We start from the raw sequence: 21,109 nt of genomic DNA on the forward strand, positions 1-21,109 counted from the left end.
TTGTTGGATTTGTGGCTGCTTTGGCATCGCCTTTTTTGACAGAACTTGTACTGTATGCTAAGTCTTTTGTACACGTGAAGGTAAGGAATGCCAGGAAAGACTACAAATCACTGAATACTACAGATAGGGCCACACCCTTCTGACAAGTCAAAGTGGTACACAAGCGTGAAATCGACAAAACCTTTGGAGACTGGAATGTACTGTGGTGTAGGGTTTTGCTCTTTGTCAGCTCTCGGTAGTGTAGGTGGCAAAAATCACAGCATTATCTAACAAAATATTGCAAAAACAAGAGCAGAGTTTATATCATTATTATGTGTATATACACTGCATAATTTTCATTACACCTGCATTTGAAAGTTGTGTTGTTTAAATTCCTGTCACTGAAAAAAGCTAATGTGCCTGTTGGTAAAGTGAAGCCCGATTTGGAGACGAATGCTGCCTATTTAGGGGAAAAACGCTCAGGGTATCAAAGTAGATGTTGTACATCGCTATCTTGATTAAATGAAGATGGTAAAAAAGCCAGACTATAGAGATTTTAATACCTTATTTCTTATTATTTGCACCCTGTATAGGATACAACAGTAACTGACACAAATGGTAGAACCATGCATGATGTTATCAAGGATTGGAATCAGTACACCACAAATCATCGAAAGGATCCTGCTAGCCGTGTAGAGGCCACACCCTCACAGTGGATTTAGTGACTAGTAAATAGTATGTAGGGCGAACTTCGCCTGTTTGTGCGTAAATAAAACGTGCAGGCACTAGCTCAGCTTAAGTTAATACAAAACAGAACCGAAAAAAGCACCATTTCATTAAATGGCATCATGTCACAAAAATGAATGTGACAGTTGCAACTCGCCCTAGCATTGTACACTCAAATTCTGATGCTTGTATTTAAATAATCAGACAGAACGCCTTGACAGAACAGGAAACTTGGATATTTTTTTGGCCGAACGGACTAAGAGGTCAATCTGAATGCAAGCCAGGAGGAAATACAAGACTATAAGGGAAATGTTCCACATGAGAACTAGTTATATTAAGGCCCATTGCAAAACGATTAGCTCCCGTTTTACATACAAGATACATGATTTATCCTGTTAATATATATATTTATATTATTCAATCACAAAACATAAATAACAGAAAAACGGTAACAAGTCTTGGGTGTGCTACATTCGGAAATACAACAATACAAATACGAGTGTTGCGGTAGACCTATGTTGGTAAATTATGGTTTCAGAGATCTGACTACATCATATTGGAGAGTTGGGGTAGTTGGAGATATGCAACCACCGAGATAAGCCCTGCTGATGATTTAACTAGAGGTTTAGCTGCTGAGGAATTAGGGTGTCGGAGGTCACACAGACCGTCTTTGCTTAAGAGCCATTATGCACCTGACCAGTTGAGCCTGGATTTTGTGTAAATCGTGGAATATCGGAGTTTAAGAGTGTCAATGCTTTGTGCGTTGCTCAAAAACTAATACCTTTTCTTGCTGTAGAGAAGTATTCTAGATGATGTCGTTTGTTACATGTGACTGCATATCGCCTTTAATTCATTGCTAAACTGCGACGCAGATATAAGTATAGCATTTCAGAAATATTGCATGTTAATGAAATATAGCAAGGTAGATTATATTTTGATTAAACTAGTTCAGGTTAGCTTGGTCGATTGGGAAAAAAGGTTTTCGGATCTTAGTTCATTTTTGCAAGATGACGTGATCCGTGTGGGAGGTAGGCTTAAATGATCTGATTTGATGAGAAACATCCTATTTTGTTTCCAAGGGAACAGCCAAAGAACCATGCACGTGCATATATAATACATGATGTATATATTTATACATAAACACATATATATAGTTGCTAGTTAAATATAAATAAATCAGTAAACAAACTACTAAGACTGGATGAATCTTTTTATGATTAGGAGATATTTATGGACAATTTTAAGTCATTTTGGAGATCCATATCATGAGACCCAAACAAGAGAACAGAAGAGAAGTGTATAGGACAGGAATTTAAAAGAAAAGAAAAATAAACTCCTGGGCACAAGATGTTTGGAGTGTTTGTGAACATGTGCTTCCTGAGGAAGGCGAACTCAGGTATTTATGGGTTTTTATTGCTGATAGACAATGGCTACAACACAGGTCAGGTATTATACCGTAACTGGATCAACGTGAAGAGCGCCCAGTCCCATCCTGATCCTACTTTTACTTCTATTCCTAAGTATATCGCACTCCAACTTCAATATTTCTATTTAAGGATGTCTCAGAGAGATATGGTGGACAGAGACCATTTACAAATTTTTAGAATTTCAATAATTTGTTTCTTCGCTGGCGGACATAAAGCTGCTACCAACCGAAGACCTTCATAAGGGCACTGTTCGACGTTCGACGTAGACCTCGAGTACAAATTAGGGTTGCTTGAATCTGAACATGTTCCGGCTTTTGTACAAGATTAACACTGCTATTATCAAAAGTAACGTAAGCGTGCTCTAGAGTCGCACGGATTGTATTAAAATAATGGGTACAATAATCATTTTCTACCTAATGTTCTTTTAGCCCCTGTCATAAAACTTACTCTTTTTTAATACTTTTACGAGTTATACCTTGGACGTGCAGATACAATTCGCCATTTTCCCGTAGTGTAATGCCAAGGTGTTTATGAAAACGACCAATCTTCACTTTTACCTCATCCAAGAATAACGTGGAATAGTTTGGCTCTTTTGCATTGTCTTAATGTGATTGTATGTTAAATGTGATGACAGCACTGCATTTTGGGTATTTCTAGACCAGCCACGTCTATTGAATTGTAGTGATCATCACGGTATTTTTTAACCTAACTCTGCTTAAACCATGGTGCCATGGGGCGTGTGAATTGCTATTATTTATGCATTTACATGAACAGTTAGAATAAAATCCTGACTAAGGTAAACTGACCAGAGGTCTTAATTCAGCCGTTACATATAACCATTTCAGCCGTTACATATAACCATTTGCCAACTATCACAGTGTCGTCGATGCTCTGGCTTTACTGTCTATGTTCTCTATGTGCGTCTTTAATGATATTTTATCACTTTTAAAAGAAATAAACAATTATACACTTTTTAAGCATTATAGGTAACTAGCCACTCTTTCCACCAGTCTGATAAACGTTGAAGATCTCTATCACTTTAATCTTCGGAATTGCTGTTTACAGATTCAAAAAGAGACGTGTCGTCAGCAAAGATATTAATTTTACATTCAGTACCAATGTTAATATCAGCAACGAAGATGATAAATAGAAGTGGACCAAGGACAGAGTCTCGGGTCACCCAGGAGTAAACATGCTCAGTGTCTGACTCAATTCCATCTATAGAAACACGAATGAACCCGTTAAACCAATATTTTTCTAAGCACCTTAACAAGCAACCTGCCATTCCCAATTGTCTCAATTTATACAAAATGTCCAACATGCCATACTTTATCTACGGCTTTGCTAACGTCTAAAATTACAAGACAGGCTCCTTCTCCTCTATCCAAGGCTTGGTACATAGTGTGTACTATTTGCGACAATTGGTAAATCGTAGTCTTTCTCCTTAAAACTACAATTGTAGTTTAATATATGTCACTGTCCTTACAATACTCGTAAAATCGTTTGTAAACAATTTTATTTGATATGTTTAATATATGACTTAGGCGAGAATCAGGCGGATAGGTTTCTGTTCACCGGGAGAAATCAAACAGCTTCTTCACTGTAGGCGCAATACATAAGACAGTGTTTTAACATGAAGTTAGAAATCATATCGATACCACAGGCATTACAGACTATTTTCCGGACACCATCTGTAAAAATTATTAGCAAAAAAATTGTTTGGTCACATGACATTTTCACCCAATGGTCAGACTGTAATATTTCCAAAAGAGGAAGTTCTCATGGTAAACCGCTACATCCTACGCGCTGCACAACTGCAATTTAAATTTCAGTTCAATCGCGTCAGCCGTTTCGTCGGATAAGATTTTTTATTCCGACAAAATTCAAGAAGATCGCCAAGTCATGTGACCGAAATTCCACAAAAGTTTTGATACACGACTTCAAGTCCTTACCTAAAATACATCTAAGTTTCATGAAAATTCAACTGATCATTTCCCCCAGAAACGTGTTACAGTTTTGTCCGAAAATAATAATGCAGACACCAAAAATGACGGGTTTTGGAACACCTTTTGCAATTTTTGTTTCTATTTAAATAAAATCTGCACCTCACAGCGAAAAGCTGACTGCACATTCGTAATCTTGATGTCAAAGTGCACTGAACAACGTTTTAGTTACGTTATTTGAAACGGCCACTAAACTTGACCCACTTTTGCGCTATTTTTGTTGGCCAGCGAAAACATAAATATGCATGTGGAATGCTTTCTCCTTAAAATATAAATGCCAGCCAATGATGATCACGTGTATCAAATTTAACGATAATCTGTTGAGCGGTTTTCGAGAAGAAAATTGTTAAAAAAAGTTTTCATTAATATCCAATATGGCCACCAAGTAAAGTAACACTAGCTACCCAAAAGTTTCGATGCACAACTTCGAGTCACACATACCTAAGTTTCTTGAAAATATGGCCTGAATGACTTCAACCCCGAATAAATCTCTAAGTAAGGTAAATTGACAAGAGGTCGTATTTCACAACTACAGAGGAGTTTAGGCGAGCATCACTCTGTCGTCTATGTTTTGATTTTACTGTCTACGCTATAGTCGTTTATATTTGTTACCTAATATGTGTTAGGTAAGGGGATATATGGAAAGTAGCCATTATGTTCCTTTAAGGACAATATTATGACAACACATCTTTTTTGTCTGATCCTGCATGACTATAATGCTGGCCAGTTTAGTAAAAGTGAAATATTCCTGAGTACAACTGAAAACACCACTCAAATAAATAAATAAATTCTGGCAATGCAAGAGAACATATTTCTCATATCGAAGATAACTGTTGCTATAAAAGACTTGTAGTAAAGTTTATCTTGGTTGGTATTTTGTACAGCCCACCTAGCAAAGACGTCATCGACTTTAACAAACCTATATCATCTATTTTACAGGGTCAGTGTCACCGGAAAAGAAAAAGTGTACTTTTTCATATGGGTACTCTTAAAAGTGCTCACCATCAGCCAATTCATTGACATCATCGTGTCATGTCAATTCTTCCCCCCAAATCTCGAAACCAACAAGAGTTCGGCCTGGCTCTGGCATTTTAATTCATGTCTTGACAAACTTTATATCTGAGATATTGTTAACTGACGTCAGTGACCAATTCCTGACCTTCCATATTTTTAAAACTTCATACCCACCCAAAGCAAAAGTACGCATTAACATTTTAAGAAAGTTTACCAAAACCCAACAGGAAATTTTTAAACAACACATTTAAGAGATTAACTGCTTTACGATTCTAAGAGAAACTTATGATGTCAACATGGCTGTTAGTGCTTTCTGTGAATAGTTAATCGACATTTACAATAGCTGTTTCCCATTCTAGCACATCTACTATGTTTTAGCAAAATACTTGAAAAATTGCTACTACGTCAGATTCTGCCTACTTTGAGACAAATAGTATAACTGACCCTCATCACTATGGTTTTAGATCTAATCAAGCCACCATATATGCCAATTGCTCTCTTTACCAAAAAGTAATTACTGCCAAGGAAAGCATAAAGTATAGAAAAAAAGAACAAAAACAAAAACGCATAAAGTGAAAAGGAAAACCCGGTAACGCACGCTGTGAGTGATGGTGTATAGATGAAAAACTAAAATGTTACTCTTTCTGGTGATGGGTACATGATTACGGTTAGGTTTTAGACAAGCCTCTATTCCTATCCTGGCTGAAACGATACGTCTTTTGACTAAATGTTTTGAATTCAATACCTAAAAAATGAAACAAAAGTGCGGTAAACTTTCGCAACCCAGAAGCACGTACCTGATCATGTACGTTTATATCAGCCTTCTTCTCTATCAGAAGACAGAGGAGATCCATGTCATCACCTGGCACTGCCTGGAGTAGCGGTGTTTGTCCTCTCTGTGTAAACATAGATGAACCGGTGGATATATACATGAAAATGTCTCAACAACACGTAGAGTTTACGTGCGTTTTCCACACTCATGCACAATCAACAATCCCGATTTTGAGCGAAGAATATTTAGAATATCCACCTCTGGGAAAGCACACCCATCATCCGGAGCCCATGGAGCTTGGCTTCCACATACTTCCCATTGTGAAGAAACGTTAGACGTCCACTAACATGGCGCCCAAATATACAAATATATACAAAATGATACATGGATGTAGTTGCCCTTGTACTTCCACCGATAACTACCTGTCAGTGAAACAACACAAGAAGTGTATTACCTGATCCTGTACGATGACGTCAGCGTTCTGATCCACCAGAATACGGACAACGTCTTTGTGAATAGTTGCAATGAAAGCGCATCTGATATACATATCTTGTTGCCGACAATTGGTATTCTAGCATGGTATTCGATTTGAATGCTGATTTTACTCAGTCGCCTACAACTTACCCTACGTCTTTCGAACATCACTGAAAACTGTTCACTGCTTCTCTTTGCATGATATCGTCCTATTTTCGTACTGTATATACGTTCTCAGTTCTATGGTGGTTTGTGTTACATGTTTCGGGAAGTGGCTCTCGCGAATTGGCCTTCCGTTTAATGACCTCTAGCGTTCTTATTTCATTGACGGTTGGTGTACGAACGTCTGTTTCGACGCATAAATGATAAGCCGTACTAATGAATATTTCACTTATAACACGTCGACCATCCACGGCCATCCGTAGGTTGCTGGCAGACCTTATCAGGTATGGCTGGATAGGAAAACAGTATAAGTTGCCCTTGAACTCGACTGGCATGCTAACCACCTCGGCAACGGAGGCCCCCAACATTATATTTTAGTGTAACCCTTAACCATATTTAAAGCCCAGTTGAGATTTTTATTTTTAATATTGACAACTTACAAATTGAAATGATACACGATTTGAGTACTGATTTAAATCATTCTTATCCTGCCGTATGTGAGATTGTCTGTCAGCAGCCTGCTGATAGCCGTGGGTGCGTGCCTAGAGAGAAAGTAGAGGTAAAACTGACATAGGTAAAGCCTAATGAATGGCTACCTTGAGCACAAGCCCAACATGACACGGCGACATTATCAACAGATGTTTTCACTAGAGATTCCCAGCAAAATACGGGTATTGACGTCATGGTGTCAATCGAGATAACATCACCTCAGTCCCACTGAATAGATATGGGATGCTCTTGGAAAGTCTTCGTGCCTTGAGGCGTTAACCCCAGGATGTTCAAGAGTTGGGCGCCATATTGGTACAGTAATGGCTCGGGCTGCATAATGTTGTCTTGACCGGTGTTAGGCAGTCAATGAGACAACGTTGCCTTACTGTTGTGAATACGATATGGGAGCATAATGAGCACTGAGCAATCTTCTGTATGAAGACAAACTAAGCAAAATGACACCCTGTCATTTCTTTCAACATTTTCTCAGTTTACTTTTCTTTATATTTTTGGAAATGTTGAAAATGGACGGGGAATTTCGAACATCCGCATTCTAGTTGTATATGGGTACATTTTGAACATAAAGTAACACGTGCAGTTTCATTATTTTTGTTTCAGTATATTTTTGTTGACGGCTGGTTGACACATGTCTTGATGCCTAGATGAAGTGTTCTACTGTGTACAAAACAGACACGACCAGGTTCAAACTACTGGGGTAAACAACCACACAACTGACCCCTTCGAACGAAAATAACAAACAAACTATGACACATTAGTACAGAAAGACAATGAGTGAAAGTTAATAAACAATATCTACTTTTCTTACAGCTAACACCACAGTATGAAATGCATTGTGTTTGAGTAAAGAATATAAAGATAAATAGTGTTAAAATATTTCGAACCACGGGAAACACAAAGCTGATCCTCTACGTTTATATCAGTGCAAACGAAATCCGGAATCGGTAAATTCAAGGAAACCCAGGAATATTCATAGGTTCTTGGTAGACACTGTCAGGTACGACCAGTGAAGAAACCAGCATGAGATGGACTTCGCAAACAGTTAAATATAGCAAATATATCTAACTCCTACAGGCATAGGTCAGAAAAAATATTGTGTATGTAAAACAGCTGCGGCAAGGTCAGATGTATCACATATAAATGTGAGCACCCATAAATAAATGCGATTAAAATGCAAAAAGAAACATGTCATTCAAGCTGTGTGAGGTAGTGTGGTCAACTGGCAAAAAAGATTAATACCATAGCGATGACGAGAGATCACAAGCTAATTTTACATGGTTTGTCATGTTAATACATATTTATACCAGTTGATGATAGAAAAAGAATCAGAGAAATAGGTGAAGATGAGGACGTCCTACATGGAGAAGTAGACCATCCGTAATTAAGGCAGACATATCTGAATAAGTTATGGCTCCACATGTCTGGCTGCATCATATGATAGTGTTGATAAAGTAGTGCAGGACATTCACTTTTTCTACATTTTAGGGTAAGCCAAAACGATATTAAAAACCCAAGTGATATATCTATTTTGATTATCGGCAAATTACAATGGACCCCATGCAACTAGACTGCCGGCTTTTCCATGAATGCGGACGGGGGGTAATGTAACTGTTTATGTGAAACCTGAAAGCGGGCTCCCCCATAAGATACGATTTTATAGTTCTCCATGTTTTCTGTTTTCAGAGGCGACAGTAATTACATCTTTCTGCTTATGTGGCAAAAAGAAAAGAAAAACTACACAGAGGAAGAAAACGAGAGAAAAGCATTGGCTTAAAATAGAATAAATCAGATAAATATATTTATGTCATTTTTTTTTGGGGGGGGGGGGTACAGCTGTTCAACCAGATTCCTTTGTACAGACAGAAGAACCTATGAAAATGAGAGATTGTTAGATACAATATACTCTCAGTCTTGAGTAACTGTCGAAATAGACTATCACACACAAAAACAAAATGATGTGTGAAGTGTTCACTAACTAACTTAACTATTGAATAGCAGATTGACAGGGTGACAACAAATTTATCAGTCTGTCTTGTCCCCTTCTTAAAAAAAATAATGTGCCTTTCATTTTCATACAGACTTTGCATTTCTTTCTTTACAAATTCACTGACGGCAGCTGGCCTCTAACTTTTCAGCTTGTACATTGCGTTTTTACACACATAGTAAGTACATATAAAGGTCGATAACTCATCCGTTTAAAAGCAAGTAATACTTTCGAGCAATGTAGTATTGCCTGCATACCACCAATTTTGTTCAACCTAACTTGGGATTCTTTCCGTACATTGTAAACATATTTATAGTCCCATAATAGACGGTAAATTGTCCCCGTTCCAAGTAACAAAAACTACAGAGGTCTGATACAGCAGGATCTAACTCCTTTCCCAGTATGTTCGTGATCAGAGCTCTACTAACAGCTTTGCATTGAAACCATCGTAAGAATGTGACACCAGTACATTTAAAAACCATATTGTTGAAGTTCCTCCAAGCTTCATTTGATAAACTAACAGTCAGTTCCTCCTCCCACTTGCGGTTTTGCTCTATTGTTAACAAAACCATAATTAGCAAGGTATCGGTATTAAACTTTACAGCCGTTAGAAAGGTAAGCAAACAGAGCTATTTTAGTTGGTATAAAAGGCAACGGCAAAGGGGAGGAGATTCTGTTCCAATCCACAGTATTACTAGCAGATTTGATTGCTGAAATAAAACTTTGATATTCTAAATAGTTTGTACTGCATCATATTTTCATTAAATTCTGTAGCATTTAGAAATTTCCCGTTACTGTTCAAGAGGTCACTGACATACTTTACCTCCTTGTCTAGCCATTTGCCACAAACAAACGTTTAATTACCAATAACAAACAAATCATTGTAAAAACACATTCTCCAAGCAGAAATGTTTCTCAATTCCGTGATTTTTAAACTTTACTTCACGAATAAAAAAACCTCTTTCCAAAAGTTATTCTATAACAATCTGTTCCAAAACAAAAGAAGCTATTTTCTAAGGATTTTGTTTTACTATTGTATCATTGTAAAACAGATCGGACTTGTATGTTCCTCATATCAGTCTCTTTACCCAGGAAAGCTTTGTGCAAATATATAATGGTTTTCAATAGTAGGCACATTCTAGCCACCATTTTTCGTATCTTTCATTATTGTACTACGTGCAATTTTATAAGGTTTATTGTTCCAAATAAAAGCAAAACATTTGTTTTGGAATTCTCATATTTGCCACACGGGTTGGTTTGTTAGACAGCTGAACAAATGATTCCGCTGTGACAGCATCATTGATTTTAAGACATGTATTTTCTCCAGAGGAGTGAGGTCTCTTTTAGCCCAACATTGCATCATCTGGTCTATTTTTTAAACTGATCCTTGTAATATCTTTCCACCATCTGTTCCAAATTAGTACTTAACTCTATTCCCAATAACTTGAAAGTTTTTTGGGACAATCTAATTTTGAATTGTTGTTGTGTACTTTACTAGTGCCTTTCATTACTGAAGTCCAGATTACTCTTGGTTTTGAAGTATTTACTTTTAAGTCAGAAAAGTTTGCTAAGTGATCTAGTTCTGTTAGACAATAATTAAGACTTCTTTCTGAACCGTCAAGGAAAATAGTTGTATCATCAGCGTATTGGCTTAATATATATTGATTTAAATTTGATTTTATGCCTTTAATATTATCGTTTTCTAGAACCATGTAACTTAGAATTTCCACACACATGATGAAAACATACGGAGAAATGGGATCCCCCTGGCGTCAGCCCCGTCCTACATCAAAGAAACCAGTCGAGAATCCATTGACCAGCACGCATGATCTACTCTGTGAATATATTATTTTAACCCACCGAATAAAGGACTCCCCAAAATTCAAAAAGCTAAACACTTTCAGTATACAATTACAATCTAATGTGTTAAATCTTTTTAAAAATCTATTGTTACTAACATTCCAGGGAGATTATTAGCCTGTAAATCCATCAGGGCCTTGACTTCTGTGATTATTAGTGGAGGTGTTGGGGGGGGGGCCTCCATTTTTCGTAACATGCAACAAAAGCCATCCGATCAACAATTTCTTCAGTCACTCAGTTTTTTTTTTGATTGGTGTTTTACGCCGTACTCAAGAATATTTTACTTATACGACGGGGGCCAGCATTATGGTGGGTGGAAACCGGGCACAGCGCGGGGGAAACTCACGACCATCCGCAGGTAGCTGGCAGACCCTCCCACATTCCAAAGAGATTATTAGCCTCTGCAAGTTGGGTGATGTCTAATACTAATCGGGTGCTTTTACCTATGTAGCGTCCAGCCATAAAGCTTTTCTGATTTTCACTAATTAGAGATGACAATACTGGTTTTAAACGATTCGCCACCACCGCAGTAACACTTTTGTAAGACACATTCAACAAACTTATAGAGCACCAATTTGATAAGATGTATCTATTTATACAGTTGATTATGCACACTGTTGCTGTGTTTCGGATGGTCTTCCATGTATATATGCTTGATTGTAAAAATGTAAATCATTCGAAAAATTAAAAAAAAAAACATTCAACTGTAAATCCATCAGGGCCTTGACTTCTGTGATCCTTTAACTTTTTTAAATGTTGCTAATTCCTCCCTGGTAAGTTCCCCTTCCATACTGAGCTTCTGGTTGTCTGACAATTTCCTTACATTTTCTACGTCTAGCATGCTTTCCAAATCTACAGAAACGACACCAGCCTCTGTGCATAACTTCAGCTTTCGGGCAATCACTGAGTGATCTGACTTGTAACTTATATTTATATCAGGCTTTTGAACAGAATGTTGCATATTTCTTCAGATAAAAAAGAAATCTAAACGCGCCTGTTTAATGGGAGAGGGCTGTCTCCAGGTGTATCTTCTCAACTCTACACTGGCATCTCTCCAAGTATCTACCAAGTTAAATTCTTCCTTCAGGTCTAAAACCGATGAACGAGATTTTGGGTTATTTACATTCTTATAGTTAAAGCAATCCGTTTCCGGATCTTGAACCAAGTTCCAATCTCCACAGTTGATAATATTTTCCGATTCCCATTCATATAAAAGTTTTTTAAATTGTCAAAAAAGGAAGGAGTGTCTGAATTTGAAGCATAGAGAGTTACAAGTGTGAAGATAATTTTATGCTCATTACTTTTAATTTCGAGTAAAATAAAATTCCCAAATTGCCTGTCTTTCTTTATTCTTAAAATTTCAGATTTAAAATTATTTCTAAATAGCACTGCTACTCGTCTGGAGTGTTTTTTGTAGGCAGTATAAGACACCTTGTATCCACACTCTGAGGCAATCTGTCTTTCTATCTCATTTTTGGAATGGACGATTTGTAGAAAATAAACTGAAAAAATCTTTTCCCTTTAGATATTAAAAAACATCCAACCGTTTGGATCTATTATTTAGTCCCTGACGGTTTGCTGGGGCAATACTTACTGCATCACTCGCCATAATGGCTTACAATATAATTTTTGAATCCCATGTAACATACATATTTATATGTTAGTATATTAGCTGTTGGTAGGTGACATTCTCTTATATCAGATTTTGATGACAATGGTTGAATTTTAAAATACAATGGGTTACTTGAAGTAAAGGTAGTAAAACATCAGGCAAGGGTATTATCAACAGATGTTGCCTATAGGGTATCATCAATAGAGAAGCTCCCGGTTCCAACGTTTTACAATTTATTAGGAAAAAAATAAATAAGGAAAGAAACAAATATCAAGAATTACATAGATGGATGGAGTAAGAGGAATCACTTTGAAATATACTGATCTTATTAATTTTGTAAATGTCCCATTTAATTGATTCTAGAGGTTGAAAACTGTAATTGTACAGAAACTGTCTTATGTAGTATAATTGAAAACTAATTTTGCAACTAAATTTGGACAAATAAAAACTAATCTTTAATCCGCAAGTTTAAATCTACCAGAGTGTAATGAATAGAACCACAATTTTAGTTGATTATAATAATAATAGAATATAAAGTTTTATAGCAATATTGGTATTGCCTAAAATCACTTCATCACTATATTCACTTCATTCTCATTGTCCTTAAAGAAATCCAAAAATTAGGAAAAACAAGTTTTACTAGGAAAAACTGTGCTCTGTCTTTTACACTCCAAGAAGCGTAGACCCACACAAAGGCCGCAAAATGGATGGCACTTGAAAATGAAGTCCTTCTTGAACTTGATTTGGAGAGATTGATTGATTTTTTCAATGTGTTATGAAATCACCCACAAAAAGGAAAAGAACTAGAAATAAACAGATAAGGCACACAGAACTCGTAGATTCGACAGATTCTTCTCCTATATCGAGTTGAGGTGGGCGACACGAAAAACACGTACAGAAATACATAATGTACTCAGCCTACTGAAAAAACACTGATCCGTCCATGAATCTTACTCAACACACAAGTGTCGTGTACGTCGTAAATTCCATGAAGAGTACATAAGGGTTATGCAAATTGAGAAAGAAATAAAACATGAATTTTACACGTGGCAGGAATACCATACTGACGTCGCAAGCTGTAGTCTGAACTTTTCCCAAAACTTCCGGACTGAAATGGAGCCAGTCCGCATTACGTTATAATCAAAAGCGTTATACACACGTCACTAGGGGCGTTCCGGTCCCAGCACCTAATCACAAAATGTATTTACAGCTTGAAAGACAGACCGAGTAATATTGGGTTCCATTCTACCCTTCTCTCAGTTATGCTTAGAATTCGATTTACTTGTGGAATGAACCTTCCAGCTGTCCGAAGCTGAAACACGAGTCTCTAACACTAGTTGTGTCACTTGTAGCCTGATAGGAGTTTGAAAGTTGGATATGTTTCTGAGCTTTAAGAAGCCATCTTTCCACGTGATATATTTAGAGCCCCTGGGAGATCGGGTCTCACGGACTTTCTTGTTCATTTCAAATTACATGCCAATGCAAGGATGTTATCTTTGTTGGCTAAGGTCAGGGTGGTAATACCTATTACGGCTGAAAGGGTGGGGGTGTTGGTGGGGGGGGGGGGGGGGGGCTCCATTTTTCGTAACATGCAACAAAAGCCATCCGATCAACAATTTCTTCAGTCACTCAATTTTTTTTGGATTGGTGCTTTACGCCGTACTCAAGAATATTTTACTTATACGACGGGGGCCAGCATTATGGTGGGTGGAAACCGGGCACAGCCCGGGGGAAACTCACGACCATCCGCAGGTAGCTGACAGACCCTCCCACTTTCGGCCGGAGAGGAAGCCAGTATGAGCTGGACTTGAACTCAGAGCAACCACATTGGTGACAGGCTCCTGGGTCATTACGCTGCGCTAGCGCGCTAACCGACTGAGCCACGGAGGCCCCCCACTCAATTTTAAGTCATCAATGTCTAATTTTTGTCACTAATTCCACATTTAGACCCTTATAAAATGGGATGCCATACAAAACAAGCTTTTTTTTTCTATGGTGAATTTCAAGCAAAGTTACCTTGTCCTCGAGGGTTGAAATCTGTACACATACTTCTTCTCGCGTGCGAGGGATGGTTTTGGAAGACAGAGTTTTAATTTTCTGTGCATGGAAATTCACCGTTTCGGTGTGGTCATCTACCACGGATTTTACATTCCGGATAACTTGTACAGCACCTCTAATTTCCGACTAAAGTCTTGCACAACACCAGCCAGAAAATCTTATTAAATCCTCTTACGGATATGCAAAGACTTACCTTATTCTGTACGTTGACATCAGCATCCCACTCCGCAAGAATACGAACAATGTCCACGTGACCTCGTGATGACGCGACGTGTAAAGGTGTCTCCCCATTCTGTTACATAATATAAAGGCGAGAAATCAGTGGTAGCCAACGATATGCGGCAGGTATGTGGAATATACTTATAAAGTAAAGCCATATAGTTTGATATAAAGCCACGATCCAGTTGGTTAAGAATGCGCTGCAAGAGTGCCTGTCTGAAACGCTAAAAATTCTGATAGCGGCGCTTATCGAGATCACTCAGTCTGAGTCTAAACCTGTGCTAAAGGGTTTTAGCATCTAATCTTTCGCTATGTTCCTGCTCATTTTTAATCAGCCTTACATGACGAGATCCTGTTTGACTATATGAAACGACAAAAGCGAAATAATAGAAGTGCATGAGCATATTGCTGAATACTGTTTGTGTGTGTAAGAACTTAAGTTATTATTTTTATTTATTTATTTTTTTGATTGCTGTTTTACGCCGTACTCAAGAATAATTCACTTTTACGACGGTGGTTATAATTATGGTGGGAGGAAACCGGGCTGTCACCCAGGACCATTCGCAGGTTGCTTCCAGACCTTTTCCTTTTTAATCCTAATTCAATCCAGACATAGCATGTTAACAAAAACCATAAGAGAAGAAAGGGTATGTGCAAGAATAACATTTATGTATGTACACTTGGGATTTAATGTCGTACTGAACAATTTTTCAGTCGAGGAACACGTTTGTGTACATATACTGTGTGTCTTCTTGTGGCAGGACAAGTCCGTGGCCTCTCATTCACTGAAGTAAAGTCACCTTCGTTTCAGTCTATCAAATCACATTTTCCCGAGAGTAAAGGTCAGTGACATGTCCGTGAATGTTCTAATCTAATATCACCCATGGAAGAAAGCATCTTCCTGTCAGTAAGGCTGATACTTTACTGTACAGAAGTAAATGTTGAGAAACCTACTCATTCGACAGCCACTGGAACTGCGGTCGCTCTGGAGATTTTCAGCCAATCATTACAAGTGTGTATTTTCTTGTTATGCAAGGTGGCATCCAATTCCTTCTTTAAAACAACATTATGCAACTGCAGTTATGTGACCTGCTTTTATCAAAACGAACACGCAATATACCCTGTGTTGTTGTTTGCCCAATACTTTCCATTATGCCTATATTTCTTCAAAATGACCGTTCCAACGATAGCCTTTAACAAATAGATGTTCAGGGAGATATTTGTTAAGCTAGCATTTCTACGTCTACTGTGGAATGAAATTGTTCCATACATACTGAACAAAAATATAAACACAACACTCAAAAATACTGTTTTTCAAAGGGGGCATAAAATGGCTTAGCAAACGGGGCTGAGCAATACACTTCCATTACTGACCGAAACGGACAACAGATGGTAACCTGGTGAGATTGTCATTGTGACTTGCGGAATGCTTTCCCACTACTGGTTCATTCTCTGCAAAGTGAGTAAATTACAGTGTGAAAATTGTACCAAAAAAAACTTCGGTATCATTGCTTTTAAGATCATTTTTAGATAGCCTAATTATATTGGGCGAAAGTGAATACGCTTTACAGATAAGCACAGTATGCAAATCACAGAACTTGTTTTGAGCGTTCGTTAAATGTCCATTCGTTAGGGTGTTTAATATCGGTCATCTTCTGACCTGTAAGTAGAAGTAAAACTTTAATGATATGCCACACAACTTTAATTCGGAAGAGGAAAACACATGTTTAGTTAGAGTTTCTGACATGCACCCGTCACATGCACATTGGTAGAAAGATACATTTTTTGTACGTATTTCCTTAATTTCCGACACACATCAATGAGATTTTTTTTACGTTTCCTGGTGAACTCCACAAACAAAACGATATGTCGCACATAGCCGAGGTATCTTCAAATATGACCCCGGAGTTTCGCTGACCAATCATGTAACACAGCTACAAACACATCTGACACAACAAACCGGTCGAATCGTAACGTATCTGTTTAAAAGTGTCACATGAAAAGAAAAAGCATCTTATCTCTTCCTGCTGGGAAGAAAAGACAATAAAAGCCCATTTAACTACAAATGTCCAAATGCCAACTGGCAATCATCGAATTATTCAAGTAAAACATTATCATGTTTTATGGGAACGTATCTGTTGTAAACAAGCCATGTTCTTCAGATCGGAAGTCCTTTCACCTGTGCTGCCTTAGTTAACGACTCAAGATCTTCGGAGGATAATGTGTACAGTCAGCAGTAGGTCTTCAAATGGAATCCAGATTTCATCGGCTCGGGTAGGCCACCGCATGTGTATTTTGCAAAACTTGTTATGTTTGGAGATGAAATTCACCAACACATCAGAGTCTTTCAAATCGACATCTTTCACTTTCCCGATGTAGCAATCGTTGTCGTAAACTGCCACAATTATCTGATTTTCCAGAGGGATGAATTGAACAGAACTCTCAGTCTGTACAGCGGCGGCTGACTATTCTCTCGTTAGCTTGATTCGAATCTGCTCCAACTGTCTCTTCAGAACCTATGGTGATTGCGGCGTCCGATGATGGCTTGGATGACATGTATCACACCGTCGTCAGTAGACTGGACGGCGTGGAGCTTGAGCGTACCGGGTACTGGTTTTGCGTGTAGATTATCTGAGCTTCAGAAGTCGCATCGTACTCAGTCCGAGAATAAAAGTGATACTGCATTCACCTCTCATCTGGGACGCCAAATTATAAAAGTCATATCCGTCTTGAATGGTCGCCTTTCATTGCTTAACGCCCTGAATGGCCATTCGTTTACAGGTAGCACGAATGCCATCACACGGCCCCTTACCGTGCCCCGCTTTGAAATAGTTTCAGGGAGTCGGAGGTCCGAATTCCTCCACGTGCCTGGCAATAAGTTGGAAAGTAAAACGGTTTTGTACGGAGATGACGGCCTTTCTGTCCAGCATATAACTTTACCCCTGGCAGGATTGCTCAGATCTGTGGAATGAGAGCTTTCAGTATTGCGTGCACAGAAACGGAATTGTGATGATTGACGTCCGACACGAAGGCAAAATTGGTATGCGCAAGGACTCCACTTTCAGTTTTATGGTATATGACCACCGAGTGAAATGTTGCAGCGGTGGCGTTGCAATATGCTGACTGTATTTCATTCATTGTTTGGCAGAGGAAGTTTTCTGCAGAATCCATTGACATGGAATTGAACAATGACATGGTCGGTTGGCAAATTCTGTTTCAGGTCATGGAGAGCCTTGTACTGGGTTCATACCCGGGAAAATTGATCCAAAAATGCCTGATAGTTGTCCACCATCTTTGTTTTAAATGTTTCTCCCCTATCAAAGATTTTAACGATTCACATTTTCTTCTTGCCCTCAAAGTCTAAAGACCTCCATTCCTCGTATTCTATCTTTTTTGGACACAGCTCTGCTCACAACTTCAGGGTTTGGGGATATTTTTATTCCCCGAGAGATCAGGCATTTCAGCTTCAACGCCATGTTCTGGTGATTCGTACAAAAGCATTTGTTTTTGGACAAAAGTGAGCTGAAATAGATATATGCAGGCCGGAGTTTGCAGAGGAGAGAGAAAGATATCCGCCTGATGTTTGGATTTCCCATGAGGAGTTTTTCGTGCAAATTGTGGAGATAATCATTCATTATCCGCACTTGATTCTTTTCGCCCTCCATCTTTGTAAAATCTTTCTCTCCTGGCATAATTCCGCTGACATCATCGAGCTCTAGAAATGTGTTGACCTGATCCGCTGGCTGAATTTTTATGGGATCTCGTCGGGTACGTTTTAAAGAAGCAAGCGTGTTTGATGTTATATTACCACACCGTCGATGACATGTCTCCGCTGCTATATTAAGGCTGAAGGCAAATCGGTATTTCTTGATGATTTTCCCACTGATGACCCGGTTGATGATAGCCTGCTTTTGCTGGGATGGGTTCTTTGTTAGATGAGGGCATTCCGCATGCACGCTGTTTCCAAGATGCAGACGCCTCATCACAGGAACCTTCTTTCTTAGATCTCGCTCTGTCTTGGACTTCGGCGTTAGCTCGGGCTTGGGCTGTAGAAGGACCTTTTAGGGATGACGATTTTGAAACTTTTACTTTGAGGCGCTCGCACCTCTTTTGGATACTCTTGGATTTTCGTTTCTTGGTGTTCAACTTTTGTTTTAAAGTGTTGTCTTTATTTCTGTCCTGCTTTAGTGCTTTTTTTTGCCCTCTAATGGGGGCAGTCCGAACAGGAAAAGGAAACGGCACAGGGAGGCGCGGGGAGTTGGACCCCGTGATGAGGAAGGTTATGTGACGCTTACTTTTAGGGTTGGCAACATCTATACATTAAATTTTGGGGTCAAAATTGACAATATGTTTAAGGTTGTTTCTGCACTTTTCTTTTAACAGTGGTATTAACAATTCTTCAGTGCGTCTGGTGCGGAAAAAGACATTTTGATACAAGTTGTATGGAGAAAGATTATTGTGCAGATTTCTTATAAAGATTATAACATACTTAAAGTAGTATATTATCTGGAAGGATGTTGAGAAACGTAATGATGAATTTAAATCCACCAAAAACAATGGATTTACTGCTTTAGTCAATCATCAACCGACCGTCCGGTGCCAATCAGTGGGTGATATGGATTCCAGCTATCCAGGCTGTCGTATAAATTTTAAACCATAGTGGTCGATGTTGAAGTTAAGATTTATGACAATGGCACACCTGGCCAAAATTTAGATTCTGAGTTTTCAGATGCTGAAATTGATATTTGTCCGGGCATTTCCCATCGCTCTTGCTTTAATGACTGGTAAACTATAGCTTTAACCTCGCTACACCCTACATTTCATGTGCTAATATCAAAATATAATATTTATATACTATTCACAATGGAAATCATTCTATTCGCCGAGGGAATCGAAATTTATACCAACATGTATATGCAATGACAACTGCATGTTATTGCCGGCATTCCGAATAGCCAATTCCTACATAGTCGAGTACAATGTCATATCGGCGTTAGTGTATTGAGATTTGTTACCATAGTAAACAAATCTTTCGAGATCAGTTGTATTGAGCCTCTCGTGGCTTTCAACTGTAAAATGGCATGAGCAGATAAGGCTGCTTTCGATTGATACAGAACCTTTTTCTGTATTTCTACGCTTTCTTGAGTATCAAATCGTCTGAAATTTTCATGGTTCAACGATGACCTGTTTTAACGACAGTATGCAGAATTTCAAATGATTTGTGGAGAAATTAGAAATCCTATTTTTCACCAAGTTTTGCCTAAAAAAGTCAATAAAACCAGGCTAAATATCCAGTGATCTTAAGTGCCATAGTACTCAGATCAATGTACCCTTTTTTAACTCATTTCAACGGTACATACACGGACAGCCAATTATGAGTAACTGACAAATCTGGACAATAATCCTTTAAGATAAAGGAAAACAACTTACCTTATTCTGTACGTTGACATTAGCACCATGCTCGACAAGGATACGGACAACGTCCACTTTACCGCGTGATGCTGCCACGTATAAAGGTGTAACCCCATCCTGTTATATAATACAATGGCAAAAACTCCTTTAAACATGTCCAAAAGTACGGTCGAGTTGTAATCCGTAAAATGGTACATACTAGAGGTAGTGAACGAAAATTACTAATAAATACAACTGTACTGTTTTATAGGAGACTTTCTTTTACCTTCTGATAGTCGGTGTTGTCAGTGCTCTTACTTTACTGTGTGTGCATGTCATGTATTTTTTAACAAAGCTCAACGATGTTCTGCCTGCATACAGTACTTATAAAGGCCTTATTACAAAGCAATTATCAGCTTTGCAGCTATGATAGTTTTCTCTCTCCTGCTGTGGAAATATGGGAAAAGCTGCATTTTTTTCATGATTTGATCGCAATTTGCGACACAAGAATACTTCGCTAGATAAAAATAAGTGCGGATTCGCAATCAAGACGTCAAATCACGTCAGGTAACATGTTAAGAATGTTCAAACTCAACGTTTTCGTTTTCAAATGACATGACTTCCGCTGTATCACTTAAAACCTAATTTGCGTACACACTGCATTCTTTTTCTTTCCAGATATTGTCCAGAGAACGCTTATTATGTGTGTTAAATTTCACGTTGATCTGACATGGGGTTTTGAAGGAAATGACTGTCAAATTGTTTTACTTCAACCCAATAAGAACACCAGTTCAGGTGACACGAGGTAACCAAATTTTAATTCGCCAAAATTCCGCTAAATATGCAACATATACCTAAGTTTAACGAATTTTTGTTGAGCGTTTTTAGTTGTTGAAGTTTTTCAGTTTTGTAAACTGTATA

General features: G+C 38.3%; 1 protein-coding gene across 1 annotated transcript in view; it reads right to left on the reverse strand.

The window, feature by feature from the left end:
* LOC135481375 (ankyrin repeat and protein kinase domain-containing protein 1-like) overlaps positions 1-21,109 on the reverse strand; it is a 46,169-nt gene that overhangs the window by 4,937 nt on the left and 20,123 nt on the right. Inside the window, exons 4-5 of the mRNA XM_064761206.1 lie at positions 20,228-20,326; positions 14,772-14,870 (exon numbers count right to left, since the gene is read on the reverse strand). Coding sequence (XP_064617276.1) covers positions 14,772-14,870; positions 20,228-20,326 — 198 coding nt within the window. The remainder of the gene's footprint in view (positions 1-14,771; positions 14,871-20,227; positions 20,327-21,109) is intronic.

This window comes from Liolophura sinensis, unplaced genomic scaffold (assembly GCF_032854445.1).
Source record: "Liolophura sinensis isolate JHLJ2023 unplaced genomic scaffold, CUHK_Ljap_v2 scaffold_30, whole genome shotgun sequence".
NCBI classification, from domain to species: Eukaryota; Metazoa; Mollusca; class Polyplacophora; order Chitonida; family Chitonidae; genus Liolophura; species Liolophura sinensis.